The 23,969-nt window shown below is 43.7% G+C and overlaps 1 protein-coding gene across 1 annotated transcript in view; it reads left to right on the top strand.

The window, feature by feature from the left end:
• The window catches only part of dlgap2a (discs, large homolog-associated protein 2a), a gene marked incomplete at its 3' end in the record, with an annotated part of 386,637 nt that overhangs the window by 318,078 nt on the left and 44,590 nt on the right, over positions 1-23,969 (top strand). Inside the window, exons 5-6 of the mRNA XM_083633008.1 lie at positions 14,126-14,276; positions 16,246-16,465. Of these exons, the coding sequence (XP_083489134.1) occupies positions 14,126-14,276; positions 16,246-16,465 (371 nt within the window). The remainder of the gene's footprint in view (positions 1-14,125; positions 14,277-16,245; positions 16,466-23,969) is intronic.

Below are 23,969 nucleotides of genomic sequence, written 5' to 3'. Positions count from 1 at the left end.
CTGGCCGATTGTAACATTCGCCCATGTACACTGTAGGTCATTTAGAGGCACCAGTATTTCATAAACAGTTTAAAAGTTCTGTGGATGGATTTAATTGTAACGTATAGCCTACTTCGGCTATAAGCGAAGGACAGATATGCGGGGGCGGGGGTGGGTGGGGGCAGATGATCCGCGGTGGAAGCAAAACGTCCATCGAGCCGAAACGATTAGAGCCGAGTGGGGACGAGCTGTGCAGGGCAGTAAAATGTGGTGGAAATGAGCCCAAAGTGTCAAGATGTCATAAAGTCCACTGATGATGTCATAAGATGCGAAGTTGTGACATCATCAGTGATGTCATTCATCCGTGATGTCATAAAAGAGCAGGTGATCCCGCACAGCGGTCGAGCTGCAGGGCGGGCTCGGCCTTGGCATTGTGACATCATCAGTGATGTCATAAGAGCAATTGTGATGTCATCAGTGATGCAAAGTTGTAGTGTAGTGAGCTGCGTATGCAAGCTGCAGGGCCAGCTCGATGAGCTGCAGGGTGGGCTCGGCCGCGTAGCACGAAAGATGCCTAGTATTCAAAAAGAGGCTTCGACACACACCGTTTTCCCACATGCGCTTTGTACTGCTAAATGACCGGAACGTGGTCTAATGCCTGCATGTGTGAAAGTTATTGTTCCGGTATAAGCGCGACCCCGTCATCGCGGACATTTCACCAGTTTCGAGCCAGTCAGAAGAGCGGTATGCGCGATAACGGGCACAAGTGTAGAACGGGTCCAGTCATTTCCCGCGACACCGGTCCTTCTCTCATGGGCGAGGTGTACACACGTTGCTTAATGTTCCAGCGGGCATAATCTAATCATTCGCGCACATTAAAGCAAACTGGCGAAATTATCTTGTGATAATAAGAGCGGTATGTCAGCTTCATGTGTGGGCGTGCTGATTTCCCCCTCTCTCCTCTCTGCTGCCTGCCCGCTATCTGGCCACAGTCCTTCAGTCACAGCCCGACAGGGACACAGACGAAGCAAATGCACGAAGCGAAATGTGGAAGTATTTTGATTTGATTTTATTTGATTTTATTAGACGTCAATCATAGAAAAAACAAGTTACAACAAGTTTATCAGAGCGTCAGGGATACAGACACATGAAAGTCTTTCGACTTATTTCCACTGTGGTCCCTGGACTGGGACAAACAACACATTTTGCTTACGTTGCCGACAGCGAAGGCAAGCCCGGACACATCAAACGAAGCCAGTCTGTAAAAAGTGCTTCAACGCGACGCAGGTGAACGGATAAACAAGCAAACTTATTTCACCATCGGAGTTTTGCCGACACGTCACTCCCCACCCGCTCTGCAGTGCCGCCCCGCCCCCCAACATACAGGCAATTTCGCTGCTAGATTCCCACATGTGAGAGCCCAGGTGTGAAGGAAAATGTCCGATATTGACTTACAGGTAATTTTCCGGTACGCATGTGGGAAAACGGCTTAAGGCTTAAAGGTCAAAAATCAGATGCTAATTTTGGACCTCATACATACAGTAGATGACTTTGTGGAGAATGAGGCCAGTCAGTGGCAGACAGACAAATGTAGCTTTGACATCCAGTCCTTAGCTCAGTACTACACCCTTGATGACTCTCTCTCTCTCTTTCTTTCTTTCTGTGTGTGTGTGTGTGTGTGTGTGTGTGTGTGTGTGTGTGTGTGTCTCTCTCTCCCTCTCTCTCTACTCATTGCGATTCAGTGCGGGTTGTTAAATTACTATTTCCTCACACGCAAGTGGCTTTTTTCCCTAGAAACACTGAAACCACAGCAGGCAACACCCACAGAATCCGCTAATGCACATCACCACCGTGAACCCGACCCTGTTGAAAACACACACACACACACACGCACGCACGCACGCACGCACACACACACACACACACACACACACACACACACACAAACGCGCGCACACACACACACACGCGCACACACACACACACACACACACACACACACACACACACACACACACAAAACAAACAGAATTAATAATGGGCATTTGTGGCAGGGTGTTTGTGATGTCTCTCCACAGGCAGCGATGATCGGGGAATGAAGCAGGACAAGACTGCTTTGCCCCTGCATACATAAATAAGTCCAAAATTCATCCTAGTGGTCACATAATGGACAAATCCAATATGGATTGTGATCAGGCGGGATCACATTTTAAGATGATGGTGATGATAATAATAATAATAACCAGGTTTACATTGCTTCGCTCGGTCCAGCAGGGTTGCCCTCTCTCGCCGGCCCTCTTTGCCATCGCGCTCGAGCCCCTTGCCTTAAAAATACATAGCCACCCAAGCCTTGCAGGCCTGGAGGTCGGAGGCATTGAGATGCATATCAGTTTGTACGCCGACGATGTAATATTATACCTACATAATTCAGAAAAGTCGATCACCACTCTCCTAGAATTAATTACCTCCTTCGGTAAAGCTGTACACAATTAATTGGACACAGACTGACTTTATGCCTCTCTGATGTCTTCACTCCTGGTTTCCTGGAAAATCTCCCATTCAAATTGGCAAAGGACCATCTCACCTATCTTGGCTTGACCATACCCAGAGATCCTAAACTAATATTTTAATTGAACTTGTTTCAAGACTCAAACAGTTTATAGAAAACTGTAAAATCCTACCCCTTTCCATGATGGAAAGGGGTTTGATGGGAAGATTTGTCAAAATCTTCCCATCTTTCTCACATCAGCTTTCTTCAAGAAACTGGACTCCGTAATTCTCCATAATTACATCTGGAATTATAAGAACCACAGAATTTTTTAAATTCACTTGCAAGAACCCAAGTCTGAGGGAGGGCTGTCCTTGCCAGTATTTAGGCACTACTACTGGGCTGCAAACGTTAGGGCTCTGATGTACTGGACTGCAAGGGACTCTGGGTAACTTAATCCCGGGGCCGCCCTGTGGCTGAGAATAGAGGCCATCTCCATTGTCAACTCTTCCTTGCCAGCCATGCTATTTGCTAAGTTAGAGACACCTGGGACCTTAAAAATGTTGTATTTAAGTTTTGTCATGAAAAACGGTCGGAATTTTAAACCAAGTTAGAAATGTTTTAAGTCTGTTCAGACGCCAATCTGTTTCAATCACTCTTTTTTGCCTCCATGGTCAGATAAAAACTACCATGCTTGGAGTGAGAAGAGGCTAGTTATACCTATACATAGATGGTCATTTTGCATCCTTTGATTTACTAAAGAGGAAATTTGAATTGCCCGGCACGAACTGGCTCAGATTATTGCAAATCAGAAATTAGGTTTGATCCAAGATTCACACCTTTGAAGCACTCCCAAATGAACATGCTTTTTTCGATGTGTTTGCTGAGCCCTCCCCACTCCAAGCACCTTATCTCTAGATGTGTATGTCTGTTTGTCAACTGCAACACAGCCTCTACTGAGGGGATTAGAGAAGCATGGCAGGGGGAACTTGGTATTGATTTATCTGACATTATATGGGAAAGGAGTCTGTCTATAGTACAACTTTGCTCAGTTAATAGCAGACACCACCTGATCCAATTTAAAGTCGCTCACCATCTTCACTACTCCAAGCATAAATTGCACAAGATCTACCCTTCTGTCTCACCACTGTGTGACAAGTGTCAGGTGTCAGAGGGCACGCTATCTCATGTTTTCTGGTTCTGCCTTTCACTGATGGGGTTTTGGGCCTAAAATATTTGACTGGTACTCTAAGGCCTACAAAATAACCCTGCAACCGGAGGCAGAACTTGCTATCTTTGGCTGCTCTGAGTCCTTTCTGAACTTCCCTACAGCTGTGCAACAATCTCTGACACTCGGGACAACTGTCGCCAAAAAACTCATTGGAATGCAAGGAATGGAAGTCCTCCTCTTCCCCCTCTTTTCAGGTGTGGCTGATGGACATGATCTCTGTTATACAGATGGAGAGACTCAGGTCCCTGAGAGCCAACTTGCTTAAAAGGTTCTTGACTATTTGGGACCCTTTTTTGGCCTACTTTGATGAGGCTGGTTTCTCGTGGACCCGTTGCGTGGGACCCCATGCACAATATCTATACAGACTTATGTGGCTGATAGCAACATGTTGTAATGTTGAACGTTGATGATGCATGTATTTTTTTCTTTTTCTTTTCTTTCCTGTGTCTGAGCCTGTTTGTTTTGTGTATTATTATTGTTCTATAAAGAGTGAAAATAAAATATTGTTATTATTATTAATAATATTAATAATAATAATAATAATAATAATAATAATAATAATAATAATAATAATAATAATGCCGTAGTAATAGTAGTAGTAGTAGTAATAATAATAATAATAATAATAATAATAATAATAATAATAATAATAATAATAATAATAATAATACAGTAATAATAATAGTAGGGCAATAAAAGGGTACCGGGGTTACACCCCCCAAGTCATTGGGGTTACACCCCTACTCTTTCGAAGAGTGCTGATGGGATCTTTATTGACCACAGAGAGTCAGGACCTTGGTTTAACGTCTCATCAGAAGGACGGTGCGCACTCACAGGACCTGTCCCTGTCTCTGCCCTGGGGCATTGGGGATGGGGATATATTCATGAGACCAGAGGGAAGAGTACCCCCTACTGGTCCTCCAAAAACACTTACAGCACTATTGAGACACTGCGGAGCGTGTCATCATTCAGAAACCACGCCCAAAACAGGGGAAAACAAAAACTCCCCCCCCCAATCCTGGCGTTCTCCTATGTCGCGTGCATGGTCGCGTGTTGCACACAAAAATCATATATACGGAAGATGAACACTCCCACTTACTTCCTTGACAGCTAGATCCACATTTTTCTTCTCGCCAATTCTCAAAGGCTTCCTTGTTTTGCTCGGGAGTACAAAAAACTTTAATTGGCGATTTTTTCACATTTGTTGTCTGCACAGCCCACCACACAACAGCTTTTAGCTATGTTTAATTCAAGGGAAATGACGCTGGTGTATGGGAGTGAATGGAGTGCTTTCCTCTGTGATGGACGTGGCCTATTTCATGCAGTGTCTCTATTGTCTCCCATCCAAGGACGAACCACACCCATTTAATTGTTTTTAAAGTCCAAATCTATGAAGCAAAGTGTGACGCACATATAGTAAGATATGATTTCCTTTTCTTCTCCATGTATAGCAAAGCTTCCCCTGGCTATCTGTTTTGAATGGCTGTAATCGGTGAGTGATTTATGAGGATGCAACAGCAGGTAGGCCTATCAGTTGCAGTTATTGTACTCAGAGGCTCCTGTGAATAATGGCTCTCTCAACGGTTAGACTGAATGTGCACTGTGGGCTCCGCTGAAAGGAAGGTATTGACCAGTATGGATCAGTCCGTGTGGCCTTCCTCTGACTCCATTGACAGCAGCAGCAGTATTATAGAGACCCAAGAAGCCGGTTTGTTGTTGCATTCATGGGAAACAGCGGGAGTGCCTCCCCGGGTGTCATTGCTAAAGCGTTCCCGATACTTTCCCCTAAGAATCCCAGCCTAAGAATACCATCACGTGGGAACCTTCTTCTTAGATTCGAATGGATGTCTAGTTTGGATGAATAGTTTTTTCCATGAGTGGTTTGGTGTTACAAGTGTGGGCTTGATTGCAGTAGATGTGATGAGAGCTTTATGCGTCACAAGGTGTGCTCGGCAACTCCACACGTTGGTGGCTTCAAATGGCAGCAAAAGGTCATTGTTTGAAAAATATTAACTTCAATGCCCAGAAATCATGTATTGTGATATCAGTCAACTGCACACAGTGCACAGCCATGTTTACCAACGCGGCCGGTCTGTGATGATCATACCAAAGGGCTTAGAGAGGCGGCAGTGAGTCCAATTTTCTCTGGACAGTTTAGGAGACCATTTGTATTTCGCTATTAAACCTGCAAAACATTAAGTGATATTAGATGTTCTAACCAATCCTATGAGTAATGTGTGCTAGGTGAAAATGGCATTGACACATAATGATATAAACCAGTATCCACACAGCAGCAGCAAGTTGTGATCAAGGGGCAAGTTTGGTTGTGAAAAATGAGGCCAATCCAGAAGTACCAAAAACCGCAGTTCCTTGAGTCTGGCTCAAAGCGAGTAAATCCACATTCACTCCCATGTTAAAATGCCCAAGTTTACAGCAGAAATAAACATGTTTACAGCCTGGTACAAAAAATGGTTTTGGTCTCTATAGCTAATTTCACCTTTTATGATAACTGTATGGTGGTAATACAACTCACTAATTTAGAGTAAAATAGACAATAAAAAGGCTATGTTTTTGGCATGATTGACAGGTCACCTGTCCAGTGATCGCGCAACTCACCGATCACAGACCAATAGCAGCCAGCGCTGTGGCTCTGTAGGAAACCCCTGGTCTCAAGCTGCGTGAGAACCAAGATGGGAGCGGCCAAAATGCCTTCAAAACAGACGTCCCAATGGATGATGTCACACTCACTACATCCATCTGCCTTCAAAACAGACATCCCAATGGATGATGTCACACTCACTACATCCATCTGCCTTCAAAACAGACGTCCCAATGGATGATGTCACACTCACTACATCCATCTGCCTTCAAAACAGACATCCCAATGGATGATGTCACACTCACTACATCCATCTGCCTTCAAAACAGACATCCCAATGGATGATGTCACACTCACTACATCCATCTGCCTTCAGAACAGATGTCCCAATGGATGATGTCACACTCACTACATCCATCTGCCTTCAAAACAGACATCCCAATGGATGATGTCACACTCACTACATCCATCTGCCTTCAAAACAGACATCCCAATGGATGATGTCACACTCACTACATCCATCTGCCTTCAAAACAGACGTCCCAATGGATGATGTCACACTCACTATACATCCATCTGCCTTCAGAACAGATGTCCCGATGGATGATGTCACACTCACTACATCCATCTGCCTTCAAAACAGACGTCCCAATGGATGATGTCACACTCACTACATCCATCTGCCTTCAAAACAGCGTCCCAATGGATGATGTCACACTCACTACATCCATCTGCCTTCAAAACAGCGTCCCAATGGATGATGTCACACTCACTACATCCATCTCTCTTTTTTTTCTTTTTTCTGTTACAGTCTATGGTTGTGATTCGTCTCTCTGTGGGTGGAGAAGATTTATTAGACCTGATACCATAATTTGGGCAAATACAGCACCTACAGTAAGGGGTCTGAAATAATGCAGATGGGATGTTCTTCTCTGTTTGTGAGTTAGACTGATAAGAAGGGTGTGTTTGCCTCATGCAGCTTTAAATGTGTATTATCACTAGACTTCCTAGTAAAAATCCTTATGGCATTATGCAGTATATGGAAACTCTTGTCACTTTGTTAAGCTTCTAATGAGAAACCTGGCTGTTTTTCAATTTACATAATGACATCATAATGCTATTGTCCACATCTATTACTGTCTTGAGTATCGGGGCATAAGTGGCATCACTGATGCGAGAGCCACCTGACACGAGAGCTCTCGTGGTATCATGGTTCACTGGGTTGGTTGGGATGGAATTAGATTGGATCGGAGGCAGAGACGCATTGTAGGCTGGATGTCTTCACCGATCGTAGGCGATCTGATGTCCCGCGGGGGCGTTTCGGTCGGGCCATACACAAATTTGACAGCAGCGCCCCCCTCCCCCCCATCCCTCCGAAGCAAACGATGTTAAAGTGAGAACAGGCCGTCAGTTTGTGTCACCTCCCTCGTTCGAGCTCCCTCTCTCCCCTGCGGTTGACAGACAGGGTCATCTCTCTTTCTTCTGCTTCTCACCAGTAAAGAATACATCACAGTCACAGGCGCGCTCAGCCGGAACACCCCGTGCACTATAGAAGGGGGAGTTGGATGTTGATGATCGTTTCAATTAATAACCATTTACACCCACCCCTCCATTACAACTCCACCCTGCGGCCCCATACGTCCTCTGTGCTACAGCCGCCGACTATGATGAATTGAATATGAATTGGGGTTCCGGCGGAATTATAGAACCTGCCAAAGATGTTTAAATACTCTATTAATGATGATGGGAACAGAATGACATGTGGCGAATTTAAGCGTTAGCCATTAGCGAAATGAGTGAGTGAGTCAATCAGGGGTAACATGTAGCATCTGATAGCGAGTAATCATAGCAGGTCATGTTCAAACACGCGCGCACGTCCGCGCGCACAAACACACACACGCAAACAACAGAAACAACAACTATCCATCTGAGAACCGAAGTTCTCTTTTTAATGACTGTGACGTGTCATTAGGGTATAGCCCTGCCACAAACCAATCAATCCCAGCCATTTTGGGCAGTTTCTAAAATAACTCACATTCATTTGCCCCCCCCCCCCCCCCCCCCATCCATAATTAGCCTCATGAGTAGCTGTAATTAATCAAAGTTAACACCGGCAAAGCATTCAATAATTCCCGATCTGCCCCAGAGTAATTACTCATTCAGATGGCATTGCATATGAGCGCTCCTCTCTCAGATCTCAAGGTCAAAGCAGGTTTCCTGCAATCCATTGATTTGTGCCTGCGTGGGACGTGTGATGCATAGAGTAGCCTACTTCCTGTTTACTAGGCCTCTCTCCCAGCACCAGAGCAATCTAGTAAGAGGGTGGCATCAGCCGAGGTCCAAACTGTGTGACTCAGTAACCAATGAATAGCTAGGAAGTGGGCCCGCGCTACTTTTGAATGCTAAAATAAAGCTGATAATGTACGATTTAATTCTTTACATTACATTACATTTCGTCATTTGGCAGACGCTTTTATCCAAAGCGACTTAAAATAACACACTTTTTGTCAGCAATAGAGCAATCAACTATGGAGCACAGTCTATGACAACTACAAATCCTGAAGGAACAGTGGTACGAGTTTAGTTTAGGATTTTTTTTTTTTTTAATAGAAAGAGAGAGAAAGAAGTTAGATCAAGAAAGACCCAGGTGGAGCCTGAAAAGGTGAGTCTTTAGTCTTTTCCGAAAGATCGGCAGTGATTCAGCAGTCCTGACCGAAGGTGGCAGCTCGTTCCACCATTGGGGTGCCAGGGACGAGAAGAGTCGAGATCGGGATGAGCGACTTTTCTTTAAACGTCTTACCCTTTCAAAGTACATCACAAACTGCTTAATCCAGAACCTTACTTCTGGGAACTCTTGAGAGTAAAAAACTGGCTCACTGGAGTGAATGGAGATGTCGCGACTCTTCTCTTATTAACACGATTTCAGACGGAAGCCCGGAAGCCCGTCTTTATTGTCACACGAACACTACAACACATGCTTGCGGCCACAACACACACTCATGCTGACGGTGGCCGGTGAAATATGTTCTCTGCATTTGACCCATCCAGGCTTGTCCTTTCCTCCAGGGAGCAGGCCAGGAGCAGTGGTCGCTTTTTCTATCCAGCGCCCGGGGACCATCATTGGATCATCATTGGACCAACTTCAGATGTTGTCGTCACTGGTCGGATGATGATCTTCTGCATGTTTTTAGTGGGGGGTTATGTACGGAGGAACCCCCTGGGGGGTACGGGGAGAACATGCAAACTCCACACAGAAAGGCCCTTTCGACGAGATAGCCCACCTGGGCAGTAGGCACTGAAGATATGGGGGGTCACAACTCCAGCGCCCACAGCGTCCCAGGCGAGAAACGCGATTTCACGATTTCAGACGGACAAGCCCGTCTTTATTGTCACACGATTACAATTAACACATGCACAGAGGGCCACAACACACACATGCTGACGGTGGCCGGTGAAATTTGTCCTCTGCATTTAACCCATCCTGGCTTTGTCCTTTCCTCCGGGGGGCAGGCCAGGAGCAGTGGTCGCTTTCTCGTACAGCGCCCGGGGACCGACTTCGGATGTTGTCGTCACTGGTCGGATGACGATGACGATCTGATCTTCTGCATGTTTTTAATGGGGGGGGGGTTATATACGGAGGAACCCCCCTGGGGGAGCACGGGAAGAACATGCAAACTCCACACAGACAGAAAGGCCCTTACGACGAGATACCCCACCTGGGCAGTAGGCACTGAAGATATGGGGGGAACACAACCACAGCGCCCACAGTGTCCCAGGCGAGAATCGAACTCAGGACCTTCTAGCTGTGAGGCGACAGCGCTACCAACTGCGCCACCGTGCCCCTATATACAGTATATAGGGGTATGTGTATATATAGTAGTGTATATATATATACACACACACACACACACACACACACACACACACACACACACACACACATGGCTCTGCCCAGCACGTTCTCTACTGTGAATGTTTGATGCATAGAGTAGCCTACTTCCTGTTTACTAGGCCTCTCCCCAACACATTCTCTCCAGTGAATATCCACCTTATTTTTGAATGCCCCACTGTAAAATAATTATGGGTATCTCTATTTGCTGCTCTGTAATTTCTATAAGTCTGTGTGTGTTTGTGAGCAGGAGACAGTAGGGATGGGACAATATTGTGGTACAAAACAGCACGTGACAACACGTATCGTGGGGCAGAAAAATGAATCTCATTAGCTACAGTACATTTTATTCTGCTGTAGTGATCACAAATTGTTGTTTACAGTCTAGCAAGCCAATGGCATCACTAGAAAGATATGTGGATCAGAAATAAACATAATTCTGCACAGGTATACTTTTTATTTATCACATCATGGTGAGACGGTGATTGTGAAGTGTATTAAACACATCTACGATTCATGCATCCAGGTTTCCTGACCCTTATCAAGATGAGACCCAGCCTCTTATTCCACGCCATCATTGAGAGGATGTCATTGTTTCCCGTTGGGCTTTGCCGTCTGTTCTGTTTGTCAGGAGAAAAGCATATCCACTGATTTCCTCTTTCCAGACTAGCCGACCCATTTCCCTTAAGAAGGAACACTCCGCCGATTTTCAACCAGCTTTTTATCATTACAAAATCAGTAGTATATCAGAAAACTGTAAACAGGTTTGCAGGCATTCATTTAGTTTGACTGTTATTGAGAGTTGAGTTGATTTGAGTTAAGTTGTGGACCAGTGATGTCATTCATGCACAAATGGCATCACTGGTCCACAACTTAACTCAAAGCAACTCAACTGTCAAACTAAATGAATGCCTGCAAAACTGTTAACAGTTTTTCGATATACTACTGATTTTGTAATGATACAAAGCTGGGGGGTCATCCCTATGTTCCCCGGGTCCTATGTTCCCCGGGTCCTATGTTCCCCGCTTTTCCCAAATAGGGTCCTATGTTCCCCGCTATGTTCCCTGGGAGAGGTTAGGTTTTGGGTTAGGGTCTGGGGGAGGTTAGGTTTAGGCGTGGGGGGTGGGAGAGGTTAGGTTTTGGGTTAGGGTCTGGAGGAGGTTAGGTTTAGGGTTAGTGAAAAACGGGGAATATAGAACCCGGGGAACATAGAACCCGGGGAACATAGACATGATCCCAAAGCTGGTTGAAAATCAGCGGAGTGTTCCTTTAAGTGCCATTGTGCGGCCCCATCACTCAACCTTCTTAATGCATTCGTTAGCGTTAACCCATTTTTTTGCAAATTCACTTTCCTCCCCTGCAATGCTCCTTTTTCATGCTTCAGCATTGTCCTTCCCCAATATGCGCCACCAAATGACTTTCCTCGCCTCGTTCTCCACATAATTCTGTGCACAACCACTATTGTCGAGGCAGGACTTTGTTTAACCACTGAAAGAAGACATTCACTGGCTAGATGAAAGCAGGCAGAGTGGGGTAGAGTGAGATTCTCATCATCTGCTAGCTTCATATTGGCCAACAATAGAAGTGCATTAGCTACAATCAGAGATATAAGAGGAAATTTGTCTGGCAGAGTTGATAACGGGGCTAGCGCTTTTTCTCAAAACAGCTTCCCGTCGCTCAGCTGACAATAATAGGCATCTCTACATAGCAGAGGTGGGCAAAGTAAAACACAATTGATGCCTCTGTCAGTGCACTTTTATCTGATGTCAGCTAAAAGCTTGACTAAGTTTCATTGTTCAAGGAACAACGTTCAGAAGTTTTCTTCGGCATGTAGGCCTACCTCTAATTAGCCACTAGGAAATAATTTGTGATTTGATGTAAGAGTTCATTTTGCAAAAACAGGTATCTCTGTTTGGATTTTTAATAATTTTATTTTATATATTGAAGTATTTATACTGTAATTTATTTATTTTTGTACTTTTTTATTATCAATCATACCTAAAACATATTCATCTGATAATTGTCACATAAATCACCTCAATAATGTTTTCTATGCGCACACCAGGGAGTATCAAACAGATGTTTGTTCATTTTAAGAATGGCGTTTACCTGTTTTTACAAATGAACTCTTCTTTTATTGGCTTCTGTACAGTATTTCATCATGTAGTGCTGTATTATCATTTAAATGACATGCACCCACTTTACTGCTCTTCATATTAGTGATCGTGGACAGTTACAGACTGTTATCTGTCAAAACCTCATTATGTTGCTTGTATGTAGTGTATATGTTTCATTTGTAAGACATCGCCATGACCAGGCAACTAAATGTGACTGTGACATTTCACCACTTATATCATTACAAGAGGGCCATATTGGTCATATTGTATCACCCTAATGTTTGCAGCACTTTGGTGAAAAATCCCAAGCAAACATTCATTGTGCCTCAAGTGCCATACAGAGCCAATTCCATCGGACTTGTGCCCAGTGACGTTACGCACCCTCCACACCTCCATCGAACTCCCACTTGGGGGAGCCAGTAACTCTCTTCTCTTCTCTACCCACAGCTGTTACCGCTTGGATAAAATCAACAGTGACATGCGTAACTACATCACCAGTTTTGCTGCAGACTTAAGGTGAATACAGGCTCGGCGCCTCCCCTCCCCTCCCCTCTCTGTGGCTGCCATGTTGCAGTGGTCAGATGCCTGAGCCAGCTGGCTCGCTGCCCTGCTGACGTACTCAATATGGACGCCTCACAGAGCAAACACTCAAGACCAGTCAATGAGAGGTCACCTGGGGCAATCTCCTCACACGGTTCAAGCTTATGGCTCGATTAAACACAATATACAGGATATGATCTGGTTCACTGCTACACATTATACCAGCATAGACTCAAATGACTTTCTTATATTAAAGCTGAAAGCAGCATAGTTACGTAGAGGTTTTGAGATGTGGACCATGCAAGTATGGACCAGATTAATCTAGAGATAGGCCTTATCCGCATTTACAGTGAAATTAGTGCTTCAGAAAATCTGCTGCCGCTCCATTCAGGTGCGTTTGTAAACTCTGCATATCTCTGCTCTAGGATGTCTTTGATTGTTCAGAAGGTTGATAGTACTTTGCAAATGCACAGCGCCTTGCTATGACATGGCAAGATGGATTGGGGGACTTTTAATCACGCTGGCATTTTCCTTGCCAAACACTAGCGTTTCTCTCTCTCTCTCTCTCTCTCTCTCTTAAAAAAACTCAGAAACTGCTTACTCATCCTTGTCTGACATTCGAAATTGATCTGGCAAACGGGGGCCTCACTTTGGTATTCCTAATGTGCTCCACCCAGTATCATTTAGTTTATAGCATCTCTCTCCCCCTAACTCTTTCCCTTTCTCCTCTCTCTAGCAGATTTCTAACCAGGCATGGTTTTCTCAACCTCTTTCTGGCCCTTCTGGGGTGTTAATTGACCTGGCAGACACCGGGGCGCTCAGTCTGAAGTGCTTGCTCACTAACTAGCTCCTCATTTGCATTTCCCTCCTCATTTCCAAACATTGATTGGATGTTGCAGCACAATAGAAATTGAATTGCCCTGTTGAACACAGCGCTGAGGATTTAGTTGACCCCCCCCCTCTTGGGAGAGGCGGTGTCATAATCAGTCTCTCTGAAGTTCAGGTTGCCCAGAGGAAGCCCACTGCCCTTAATAACACTTAATTGTTTTTGGCATTGTGCGACACCTGTGGCCACAATTACTTGTTTATGAGTTAAATTATATTTAATTGACTTGCTTAAGCCAACATCATGACTGTAGTCTCACTCCCTGCCTCTGTCTCCCTCTCTCTCTGTTCAGTCATGACTGTAGTCTCACTCCCTGCCTCTGTCTCCCTCTCTCTCTGTTCAGTCATGACTGTATAGTCTCACTCCCTGCCTCTGTCTCCCTCTCTCTCTGTTCAGTCAGAGCTACCACTTGCAGGCCACCAGGGACATGCACCCTAGCATTGCCCTGGATCCCTCTGCCAACTACAACTCGCCCAAGTTTCGCTCCAGGAACCAGAGCTATATGCGGGCCGTCAGTACCCTCAGTCAGGCTAGCTGTGTTAGCCAAGTGAGCCAGGTGAGTCTGCACCTTTCCAGTTGGGAGCTATTTTGGGATGTTAGCTTGTTCTGCAGAGCAGGGGTCCAGGGTCCCCCAAGGATCCCTGAAGGAATTCCATGGATTCCCTAGCAAAACGAGGAATAGTTTAATCTCACTCATTTAATTCACTGGACATTATGTCAATTACGAAATTAATTAAGAATGAATATGCTAAACTCACTCTCACCACTATTACAGTATCTCTCTATGTGCAATGCAGTTGTATAACTCAGTACTGAATCAACAACAACAACAAAAATTCCCATCGCCAAAACAAAATCTTGTCTGTGGTTGCCTGGGTCCAGATCTTCAAATCCGCCCACTCCACTGAGTTGAGTTTTGGCTGATTCTGAAATGGTATGATGGAAATGGAGTGTAACGAGTTGACATTTCAGTCTGAGATCAGGCTAGGTCTGTGGTCTAATGTGTCTGTATGGGGGTCTGTCACATGAGATCAGGCTAGGTCTGTGGTCTAATGTGTCTGTATGGGAGTCTGTGACATGATATCAGGCTAGGTCTGTGATCTAATGGGTATGGGGGTCTGTGACATGAGAAGGCTTGTGAACCCCTACTGTAGAGACCCGAGAGCAGACTGACCTGTATCAGAATCATATCTTAATTTAAAATGACATTTCACTTTGGTAGAACATTTCTACTTACATGTGAGCACTGATAGCTCCATATGAGATATAAAGTCAACCACACAAATACTAACTGCAGTCATGTCACTCACTTGCTTTCATTTTGAAAATCTATACTTCTAATACATACATATTATAAATTAGTCAATGGTCACATGGAAAATTCATTTTGTATTATTTGTATTCATCTCAATAACAAGGAAGTGGGAGAGGAAAGGGGGAGCTTGAAAGTGGGGGGAAAAGCATCAACATTGGTCATGAGTGACCATGGATCCCCAGGACAGCAAAGCCTAATATTGGAGGGTTGACTAATTGATTGTGAATTGATGTATAGGTATTCATGCTAAAAGTAAAAAATGTTCCACCAAATTAAATTATTCTTTAAAACCCAAATAATCCTGTTGCTATGATTGCACTTCAGCTACAATTGCAATTCACCCTCCCCCTCCCTCCCCTGATATGTGAAGCGATTTGAGTGTCTAGAAAGGCGCTATATAAATCCAATCAATTATTATTATTATTATTATTATCATTAATTATGTTATATACAAGTACGGCAGTTCATTCCACATGTTTATGTAAATGCACTAAATGGCCTTAAAAGAGAGGTGTATTGATTTGTCCAGAGTCTCCTACTAATTCCACTCTGTCTCTGCCTTAACGAGCAATTACCAGATACCAGATTGTTATCTTCCATTCTCATTCGCAATATTCTCAAATGGGAGTGGGGTGTTAACAATCAAACATTTTCTACACAATTTTTACCTGGTCAATAATACCTCGATAAGATACACATCTGGGGAATTTACTAATAATCATGGAACAGTCAAGATCAAGAAGCATTCTCTCAGGCTACTCTCTCATTCACTGCACAATATGACCTTGATTTAATCCAAATTCACATCCCGTTGAATGATTTTCTTTTAGACAGTGCAAAGACTACTGCAGCAAATAGAATAAGCCCAAATAAAAGGTCATGCATTGTGTGGAAATATGACAAAACAATTTCCAGGCAATACTCACAAAACCCATACTTTTTCATGGCATTTTAAAAACACATCTCTCCTCCGCAGGCTTTGCCTATTGTAACACTTTTGCAATGTGCACTCCCTTTGATTTGAGAAGCAGGCCCGTTTTGTTTTGTTGCTTTTGTTTTGCTCTAAAAGAAAAAGACAGAGAACACAATGTCAACCTTTACAACCACCCAATTAATTTCTCCCAGTAAACGAAACAAACAACAACAACAACAACAACAAAAGCAAGCTCACTAAGATGCCTATGGCTTTTGTCTCTCACAGGTGAGTGAGACAGAGATAAATGGCCAGTTTGAGTCGGTTTGTGAGTCGGTGTTCAGCGAGGTGGAATCGCAGGCCATGGAGGCTCTGGACCTGCCCGGCTGCTTTCGAACAAGAAGCCACAGCTACCTGCGGGCCATCCAGGCTGGCTACTCTCAGGACGATGACTGCATCCCCACTATGGCCGCCTCCACTGTCACCTCCACCATCAGGTCCACCACAGGTAAGGGCAATTGGACATTATCTCATTGGACATCATTTGTACAGTACAATCATACTGCTTATTGGTATTTCTGTTCGCTTAAGTACCGACATGTTGACACCAAAAGCTTACATTTGGCATTGATATGTGTAGTAATGGATACAAATATAGAACAGATAATACAAACTTGACATACTGTCAAACAACTCCATGTCTTTGCATGAATCACTCTTGTATGTGTCCATTGTTTTGATGGACATAATATGATTAATGTAGCTTCAGCTTGTGAGTTGTGCCAATTCATCCTGCTGTATTGTGGATACAGTGATTCATCTGCTCATCCATTGGATGCATCAGAGAGTAAAGCTATGAACCCTATTGAAAAACATGAAGGGACACTGTCTGGAGTCAAATTCACATCAGATTAAGGACATGAGTGCTTTTTCCTCTATACTTTGAATATCTGCCTTGTTTCATGACGCAACATGGTTGCACTTGTGATTGTGCTCACGGCTTGACTGAAAATTGGGCAGAGAAATCGTGAAATGAACAAGACATGAATTATTTTCTTGCAAACTAAAAATACTTAAATGCCACCACATACTCCATAAAGTTTCTTCTCCCACAAATTGTTCACTTCACTTCAAACAGATTATTTTTGTATCATTGCAAAGGTCTTGAGTTTATGTTTACAAACATTGAGGTCACATTAAAGAAATGCATATTGTTGTGTCTAGACGTAGAAATTGATTCATGTAGATTAACACTGACTTTGAACATACAGTACCAATAGCTGAAGAAACACTCACACTTGTTAGTCACATATCACATAATACAAACCTCACAATAAATCCAAACCTACTCCGCTGACACATGCATATTTATGATGATGAGCCTTGGTTATACATTGTAAAGTGCTGGTGGTTTCAACAATTCCGATATTGATTGCTGGATTCACAGAGGAAACAATACGTCCATGTACAGAGGAAGAATGTTCGAAGGAAAGAAGAAAAGGTGTCTACAAAAGAAGTCAGAATGGATTCCATCTCTTCCCACAGTAGATTCAAGAACTAAGGACACTGGTTGGACCATGATAGGGAGGGATATAGCTGAGGTGTGGCCATCTGGAGATGTGCTTATGATGATAATGATGATAATTCATACCTATCAACTGTTACTGTTACTTTGCTTACACTGCTTTCTCAGTAAACTCAAATATTTTTGCATTTTCAGGACAGAGTTTGGTATATGATGGATTTTACCACCATTTTGGACATGGGGCAATTGGTACTACTATACTTGGAATTGATAGGTCAAATTGGACCTCACATTTTCAATAGGGTTCATACTGTACTTCCTGATTGGTGGGGAAAGGTTTGGAAGCTCTGCTCATCTTTGCCTCTTTTCATTGCACAAAGTACACATTTGTTTACCTCCAACTGAAAGCAGAAAAGCATGCATACAACGATTGTTCTGATACCTCTTTTACTTGAAGTATTGTCCGTTCTCTGTGATGTGTTTCAGGAGCTGGGTATTTCAGCTTTGTGCATTGAAAAGATGTTAAGAATGCATGCTACAAATTAAGATTGAGAAGGCAGTGTAAACCATTATCACAAATGAGTCAAAATGGGAATGCTTTTTCAGAGTTGTGTTGGTTTCCAACAAACACTCTGTAATGAGGAGTTTTAAAAAATCTTTATTGTTCTCTGCAGTTGGGGAAAATACATTTATAAAGGTGAGCTAAATGGGGCAATAACTATAAGATTTTAATGGCTGAAGATGTTTTTACTATTATTATTATTATTATTATTACTATCTTATTTTGACTCATGGCATTCAGTGCATGACTTGATGTTACTGCTTTGTGGCTATGAAAAGCACATTCTCTCCAGCTGCTCACACCTGTGGCCATATTACAGATACATATTTACATTTGTCTTCCAGACAGAAATTATGTGCAGGAAGACTCTTGTTTACCTGACCGGGCCTGTGTACGTGAGGACTTGGCAGACACAGTCCCTTTGGCTCATGATGATCTAGGCTGCCCCATCAGAAGAGACAGGCTTTACCAGCAAGATAGCCTGGGGGCTACAGCCAAACCTCTGTCTGGACCACCTGTTTCTCCAAGCCTCTTCAGGTCTCCCAGATCTAGTGTTTATGCCCCAGAGCGACCCTCACCAAAAGCCATCCAGGCCAGTATCAAAGAGTCAGCTACCTTGGCTGCAGCTATCAGCATGCAGTGGAAGGAAGAAGTCTCAGCCATGCGCCGAGAGCTAGCTGAACTTAGGAGGGACCTCTGTTCAGAGCTGCGTGCTTTCAACAGTAATTTCAATACTTTCACGCAGCATTACAACACGTGGTCTCCCCAAGGTGGCAACGTGGCAGCTGGAACAGGAGTCGGTTTAGGCGGGGGGGTAGGGGGAGGAGGGCTTGGAGCCTCTGGGACAGAGAGATTCACTGGAGGGGCTAGAGAGAAGAAACCCCAGGTATCTAAAGTGTCTGTGGGGACCCAGGCCAGGAGCAAGGTCCTGGTCCGGCAAAGCACTGCTGATGCAGCTGTCAATTGTCCAGAAGAGAAGGAGGAACAGAAGAAGAATGCAGGGGCCCGCAGGCATCTGCCAAAACAACTCTCTATGGACCCAAGCATTCTTGCCTGCCCACAATCAATGTATGTGGAAAGTGCGATACCACTTTCTCTAGATCCATTACTTCCAGGTTCTGTTAAAACAATCCCACCAGAGCCAACACCTTTAGATGTGCCTACTGTGCCCTCATCAGAAATGCTAGACCATGACAAAGTGAATTCACCAGATGTGGTCACTTCTGAGCCTCTCACCACTCATTCCATAGTGCCACCTTCAGTAGAATCAGCCATCGAAAGCCCTCAAGATTCAGTGAAAATGGACCAAGACACACAAATCACTCCAGAACTAATCTCTGGAAACCAAGCTAATGTGCCCCATTCAGATAGTGAACCATCTCACCTAGAGGCTGTGAAATCCCCAAACTCAGAAGCATGTGACATAGATAAGATACTCCTACCATATCCAGTTCCTGTAGTTACTGTGTCTCCGCCAGAGGAACATGGTTATGAGTTGACATCAGATCCAGAGTCCCCGGAACCCATCGCTGTGGACAAGCCATATCCAGTGTCTCCAGACCCAGTTACTGCATGTTCTCCATATCCAGGATTAGATGACGTGGAACATTTGAACCCAGTAGGATCAGAACCAAAACCAGTGGACTCACCCACTTCATCTGAGCCCATTAATCAAGATCCAGTCACAGTCTGTCCAAGCGATACATCTAAACTTGATCTTGCTACTGGTATACCTTCTGATATAGAGCCAGACAACCAATGTCCCTCTATTGTGGTGACAGAGTACCCTGACACTGACTCCCCTGCAAGTCCAAATGACATAAATACAGATCACATTATCACCCTTCCAGATGATCCACCTGACCCCCTTTCAGAGCCAATGACCTTAGACTCAACCTTAGCATCTGATTCAGTACATGCTCAACCAAACACAGACTCCCAAGAACCAGAGTGGCCACCCCTTCCAGAGCCACTTGATACCACCCCTATATATCACACTGATCTTGTTCACTTTGACTTAGTCATGCTGACCTCCTTTGACCAAGATGATCTCGACTCAGTGTTCATGGACCCTGAACCAGAGCCATTGGACCTGAGTGTTGACTCTCCATCTAATACAATGGATTTAGATCCATCCCTCTACCAATCAGATTGTCCAGGTTCACCCCTACCCACTGTGGATCCTGCCAGTGTGTGCCCAGTTGATCCTTTACAATCATCAAAATCAATCTGTTTGGATCCAGCTATGGAGTATCACTTAGCCACTGAATTCTATGAAGACTCACAACCACAAGTCATTGTAACAATATCCCCTCCTAGTTCAGTATCTCCTGACCCAGAGGCTTCACTGGACACAGACGTTGAACCCACAGAACTAGTTTCACCGACTTATTCAGATCCACATCCACTAGATTTTGATCCATCACCACCTGATCCCGAAGACATGCACATACCATCACTGGACCTGACATCCATGGATGATATGATAGAAGAACCATTTGGGTGTATGGGTGTATCCCAGGACTATGGGGGATTTGGGGAAATAGAGGACCCAGAGAGGTCCTCATGTGAGCAGGGTTTTCTGTGGAACAGGTGGCAGAAGAAGGTCCACGAACCACAATCAATGCGCAGGAGTGCCAGTGTGGAACTATGGAGTGGGAGATATGAGTACAACAGTGCAGAAATCACATACATGTCCCTTACTCTGTGAAATCATACCTCAATCTCAGCAGACAAAATGTAGCTCAAAGTATCTTTATAGCTCATGTTTTGTAGCTACCAGTGCACAGAAGAGCAAACTGCACATCTAAATGTCTTGTGGTCATCTGTATTCAGGACAAGGACAACACCACACCACACACAAACCTGCAATAATCTCATTCTGGGGGGGGAGGGGGACTGCGTTGGTAGCAGCAGCAACTAGTTCATGGATTGTACCGTATATCAGAAATGTGAGGAACAATCAGTGGTGTCAAAATACTGTACAATTATGCTTCAAAACCACTTATGAAGCAAGCAGTATGAACTTCCCTGAAGCAGCTGTCAACACTGATTATCTTCCAAGATAGTTCCTATAGTACTGTTCATTTCAAGTACAATGTTCCTCTTTCAAACATTGGATGGACTCGTGTACTTCAGTCAGTGGATTCGACAAAGGTGACAGTAAACACTTATTTTTTCAGAGACTCTTTTGGGAGCTGTGTGATAGACTACTGAGAGGTGATATCATATTTTTTACTGTAAGATATCTTCATGCTCAGGAATCAAAGACTGAGAATGTAATGCTATTGGGACTTAAGTGTAATGAAATGATGAGATGTGTTCTCTCATGAAAAGAATCTGCAGGTTATTGAGAGACTGTTTTATAAGATTATGTGTGACACTGAATGGTGAAAATTATGGTGTAATGGTGCATGTTTATGACTGATTTTGTTTATTTCATATTTACAATGCCTCACTGTAAGTATTTGGTTCCATTCATGTTTTCATTTTGGTAGTGTCAGGAAAAGAGCCTACATACAAACCATGACACAGAATGACAATTCTGCTACCAGCAATGAACAGCTAGAAAGCCAGGCAAATCACAAGAGATATCTGTGCTACAGTATCTGTCCACTTGATGGACTTTATATGAAATCGCCCACTGAACTCTGTGCTCTAATAAACAGAACAAAAATCATCTTTCAAAAGAGCATCTGTGAGTTTTCAGAAAAGGATTTTCCTATGTTGTTTTGAACTGAACTGAAGTGAAGTGAAAATGTACACTTTATGAAAGTTTGCTAAATTGACTGAATGTAAAGGCGTTTCAAAGGGGTGGAAAGTTAATTAGGTTCTATTGTCGTATTCATTTTGCTCATTTCACCAACATAAAATCACTTACTTTTCCCTCTCTGGCTCCCTGACATGTTAACATTTACATTACAAAGATTGTCATCCACAAAGAGCCCATACTGTAGTTTAGCCCATACTGCAATATTATGTCTTGTCCAAAAATCCAAAAAGAGAAACTGCATCAGGATTCATTCCATTCTTGCAATAGAAGATATTGCCAAAGACAAAAGTGTAATTATTATTTTTAGAGAGATCCTGAGCTGTAGCTGTTGTTTAGTTGAACATAGAACCTGCTTTGTTGTGAAAAGACTTAATCTCATGCAGTTTTTGTTTTACATTTTGAGACATTGCTTTCTACACTTTCTATAGTATGTGGAGTTATTTTGAAGGACCCCAAGCAAGATTAGTCCATCACATTCTGTGATAGACTAAATTCATTCCTCTCCATGCATGCTGCTATATTCGTTTGTTATGTTTGACATTGCAGCGTTTTTGATGTGGTGTTACTAAAGCCAATAACCATGGCTTGCAAGAAAACTGCTCTAGAATAATACTTGGTTTGTTCTCTCTGTGTACATCCGTTTTCATTATTTGTGAACTTGATATAGTTTAAAGACGAGCTGAACCCCAATTTTTTTTTCCACATACCTGGGTGCACCAAGTTAATAATGTATGCAAAAGAAATTCACACTTTCACACTTTTTCACATCAAAAGTTAATTTTTCAGGATTTCATTCATAACTGTAATCTATTCATAGCTTTCAAGGGGCGTTACGTAAGTACAAGGAACGCCCATTCTGGCGGTCAAAACTCAAAACAACAATGGCGCTGAACACTGACCAGACGCAGCTCCAGCAAAAAGCGGGCTTTTTCCACCAGTTTCCAGTCAGGAATATTTAGACCATCTATCAAGCGTTGAAAAAGAACGATATCTAAACAAACTGCACGTTTTGGGCACTTCAAACAAACCGAACTATCGTTAACGTTACTGTCCAACACATGGCAGTTCGGAGAAATTGTTTCACAACAAACTGCGTGCGGAGTGCGGACTCGTTTTTATAATGTTGTGGAGAGAGAGCACAGCCCTCGTCGCGTGTGAAGAGAGAGGGAGAACGGGTGAGACAGAAGCAAACTATTTTTTGCAGATCTCAAAAGCAGGTAAACCACTGTGGGATTAGTGAGACTATTGCTAAAAGAGAAGATACTGTAGTGATGCCTGTGCTGTCGTCCGCTCAAACAGTACTTAGCAGTACTGTTTGACCGTCAGGTGGGCGTTCCCGGCAGCACGTAACGCCCCTTGAAAGCTATGAATAGCATGGTGTCAGCTACTATCAAATTTCTACCCCGTTTCAACCAATCATCTCACGACATGGCAGCTGTCAATCAATCTTCATTTTGAGGAGAATGAAGGAGAAAATGGCCGCCTACTGCCTGTAACCTGGCAGAATTTCTAGCCCATAAACAAACTAATAGCTTGGCCAATAAGTATGTAACATACAAAATAAAGCAAACGGTAATGTCTTAATTTAATGTAGAATGCAAAGACATGTAACTGGTTCGTTAAACTCGCATTCCAGGAATAACGTTAATGTCTGCGGGTCTTACCCCGGTCCCTCGGACATTCCTGGGGCCGGTTGCACCAACTGGTCTTACACTGGTCTTAAGCTAAGTTGGTCGTAACTTTACGACCTAACAGCTACGCCGGTTGCACCAAGACGGCTTAAGCCTTATTTTCACTACGACCAGGCGTAACTCCTACGCCTGGTCAGGAGGAGGCGTAGAGCCTGCCTGTAACAGAGATCTCCGCGGAGACCTTTTTGACCGTCATCGTCATAACACCGCCAGTTCGCCGTCTTTGAAAGCACGACGTTAGATTATAACTAACTAGTTGTGTGGCTTAGCCTTCCAAAATGTTGCCGTTAGTTTTTTAGAAGTTAATACATAGAATTGGGAACGTTACATTCAATTTCATTCAGACTGTCTTTCTGGCTCAATAGCTGCCATTTTTCCCCCGGAGCGAGGGACGGTGGGAGGAGGGAGGGTGTTTTACAGTAGTGGCTGAGAGAGCGTAGTGGCACAGTGCTCCAAGCAGCT

Source organism: Poromitra crassiceps (genome assembly GCF_964638095.1).
Source record: "Poromitra crassiceps genome assembly, chromosome: 3".
NCBI classification, from domain to species: domain Eukaryota; kingdom Metazoa; phylum Chordata; class Actinopteri; order Beryciformes; family Melamphaidae; genus Poromitra; species Poromitra crassiceps.
Note: the sequence above shows the minus strand (reverse complement) of the source record. Positions and strands in the feature narration are given on the sequence as shown.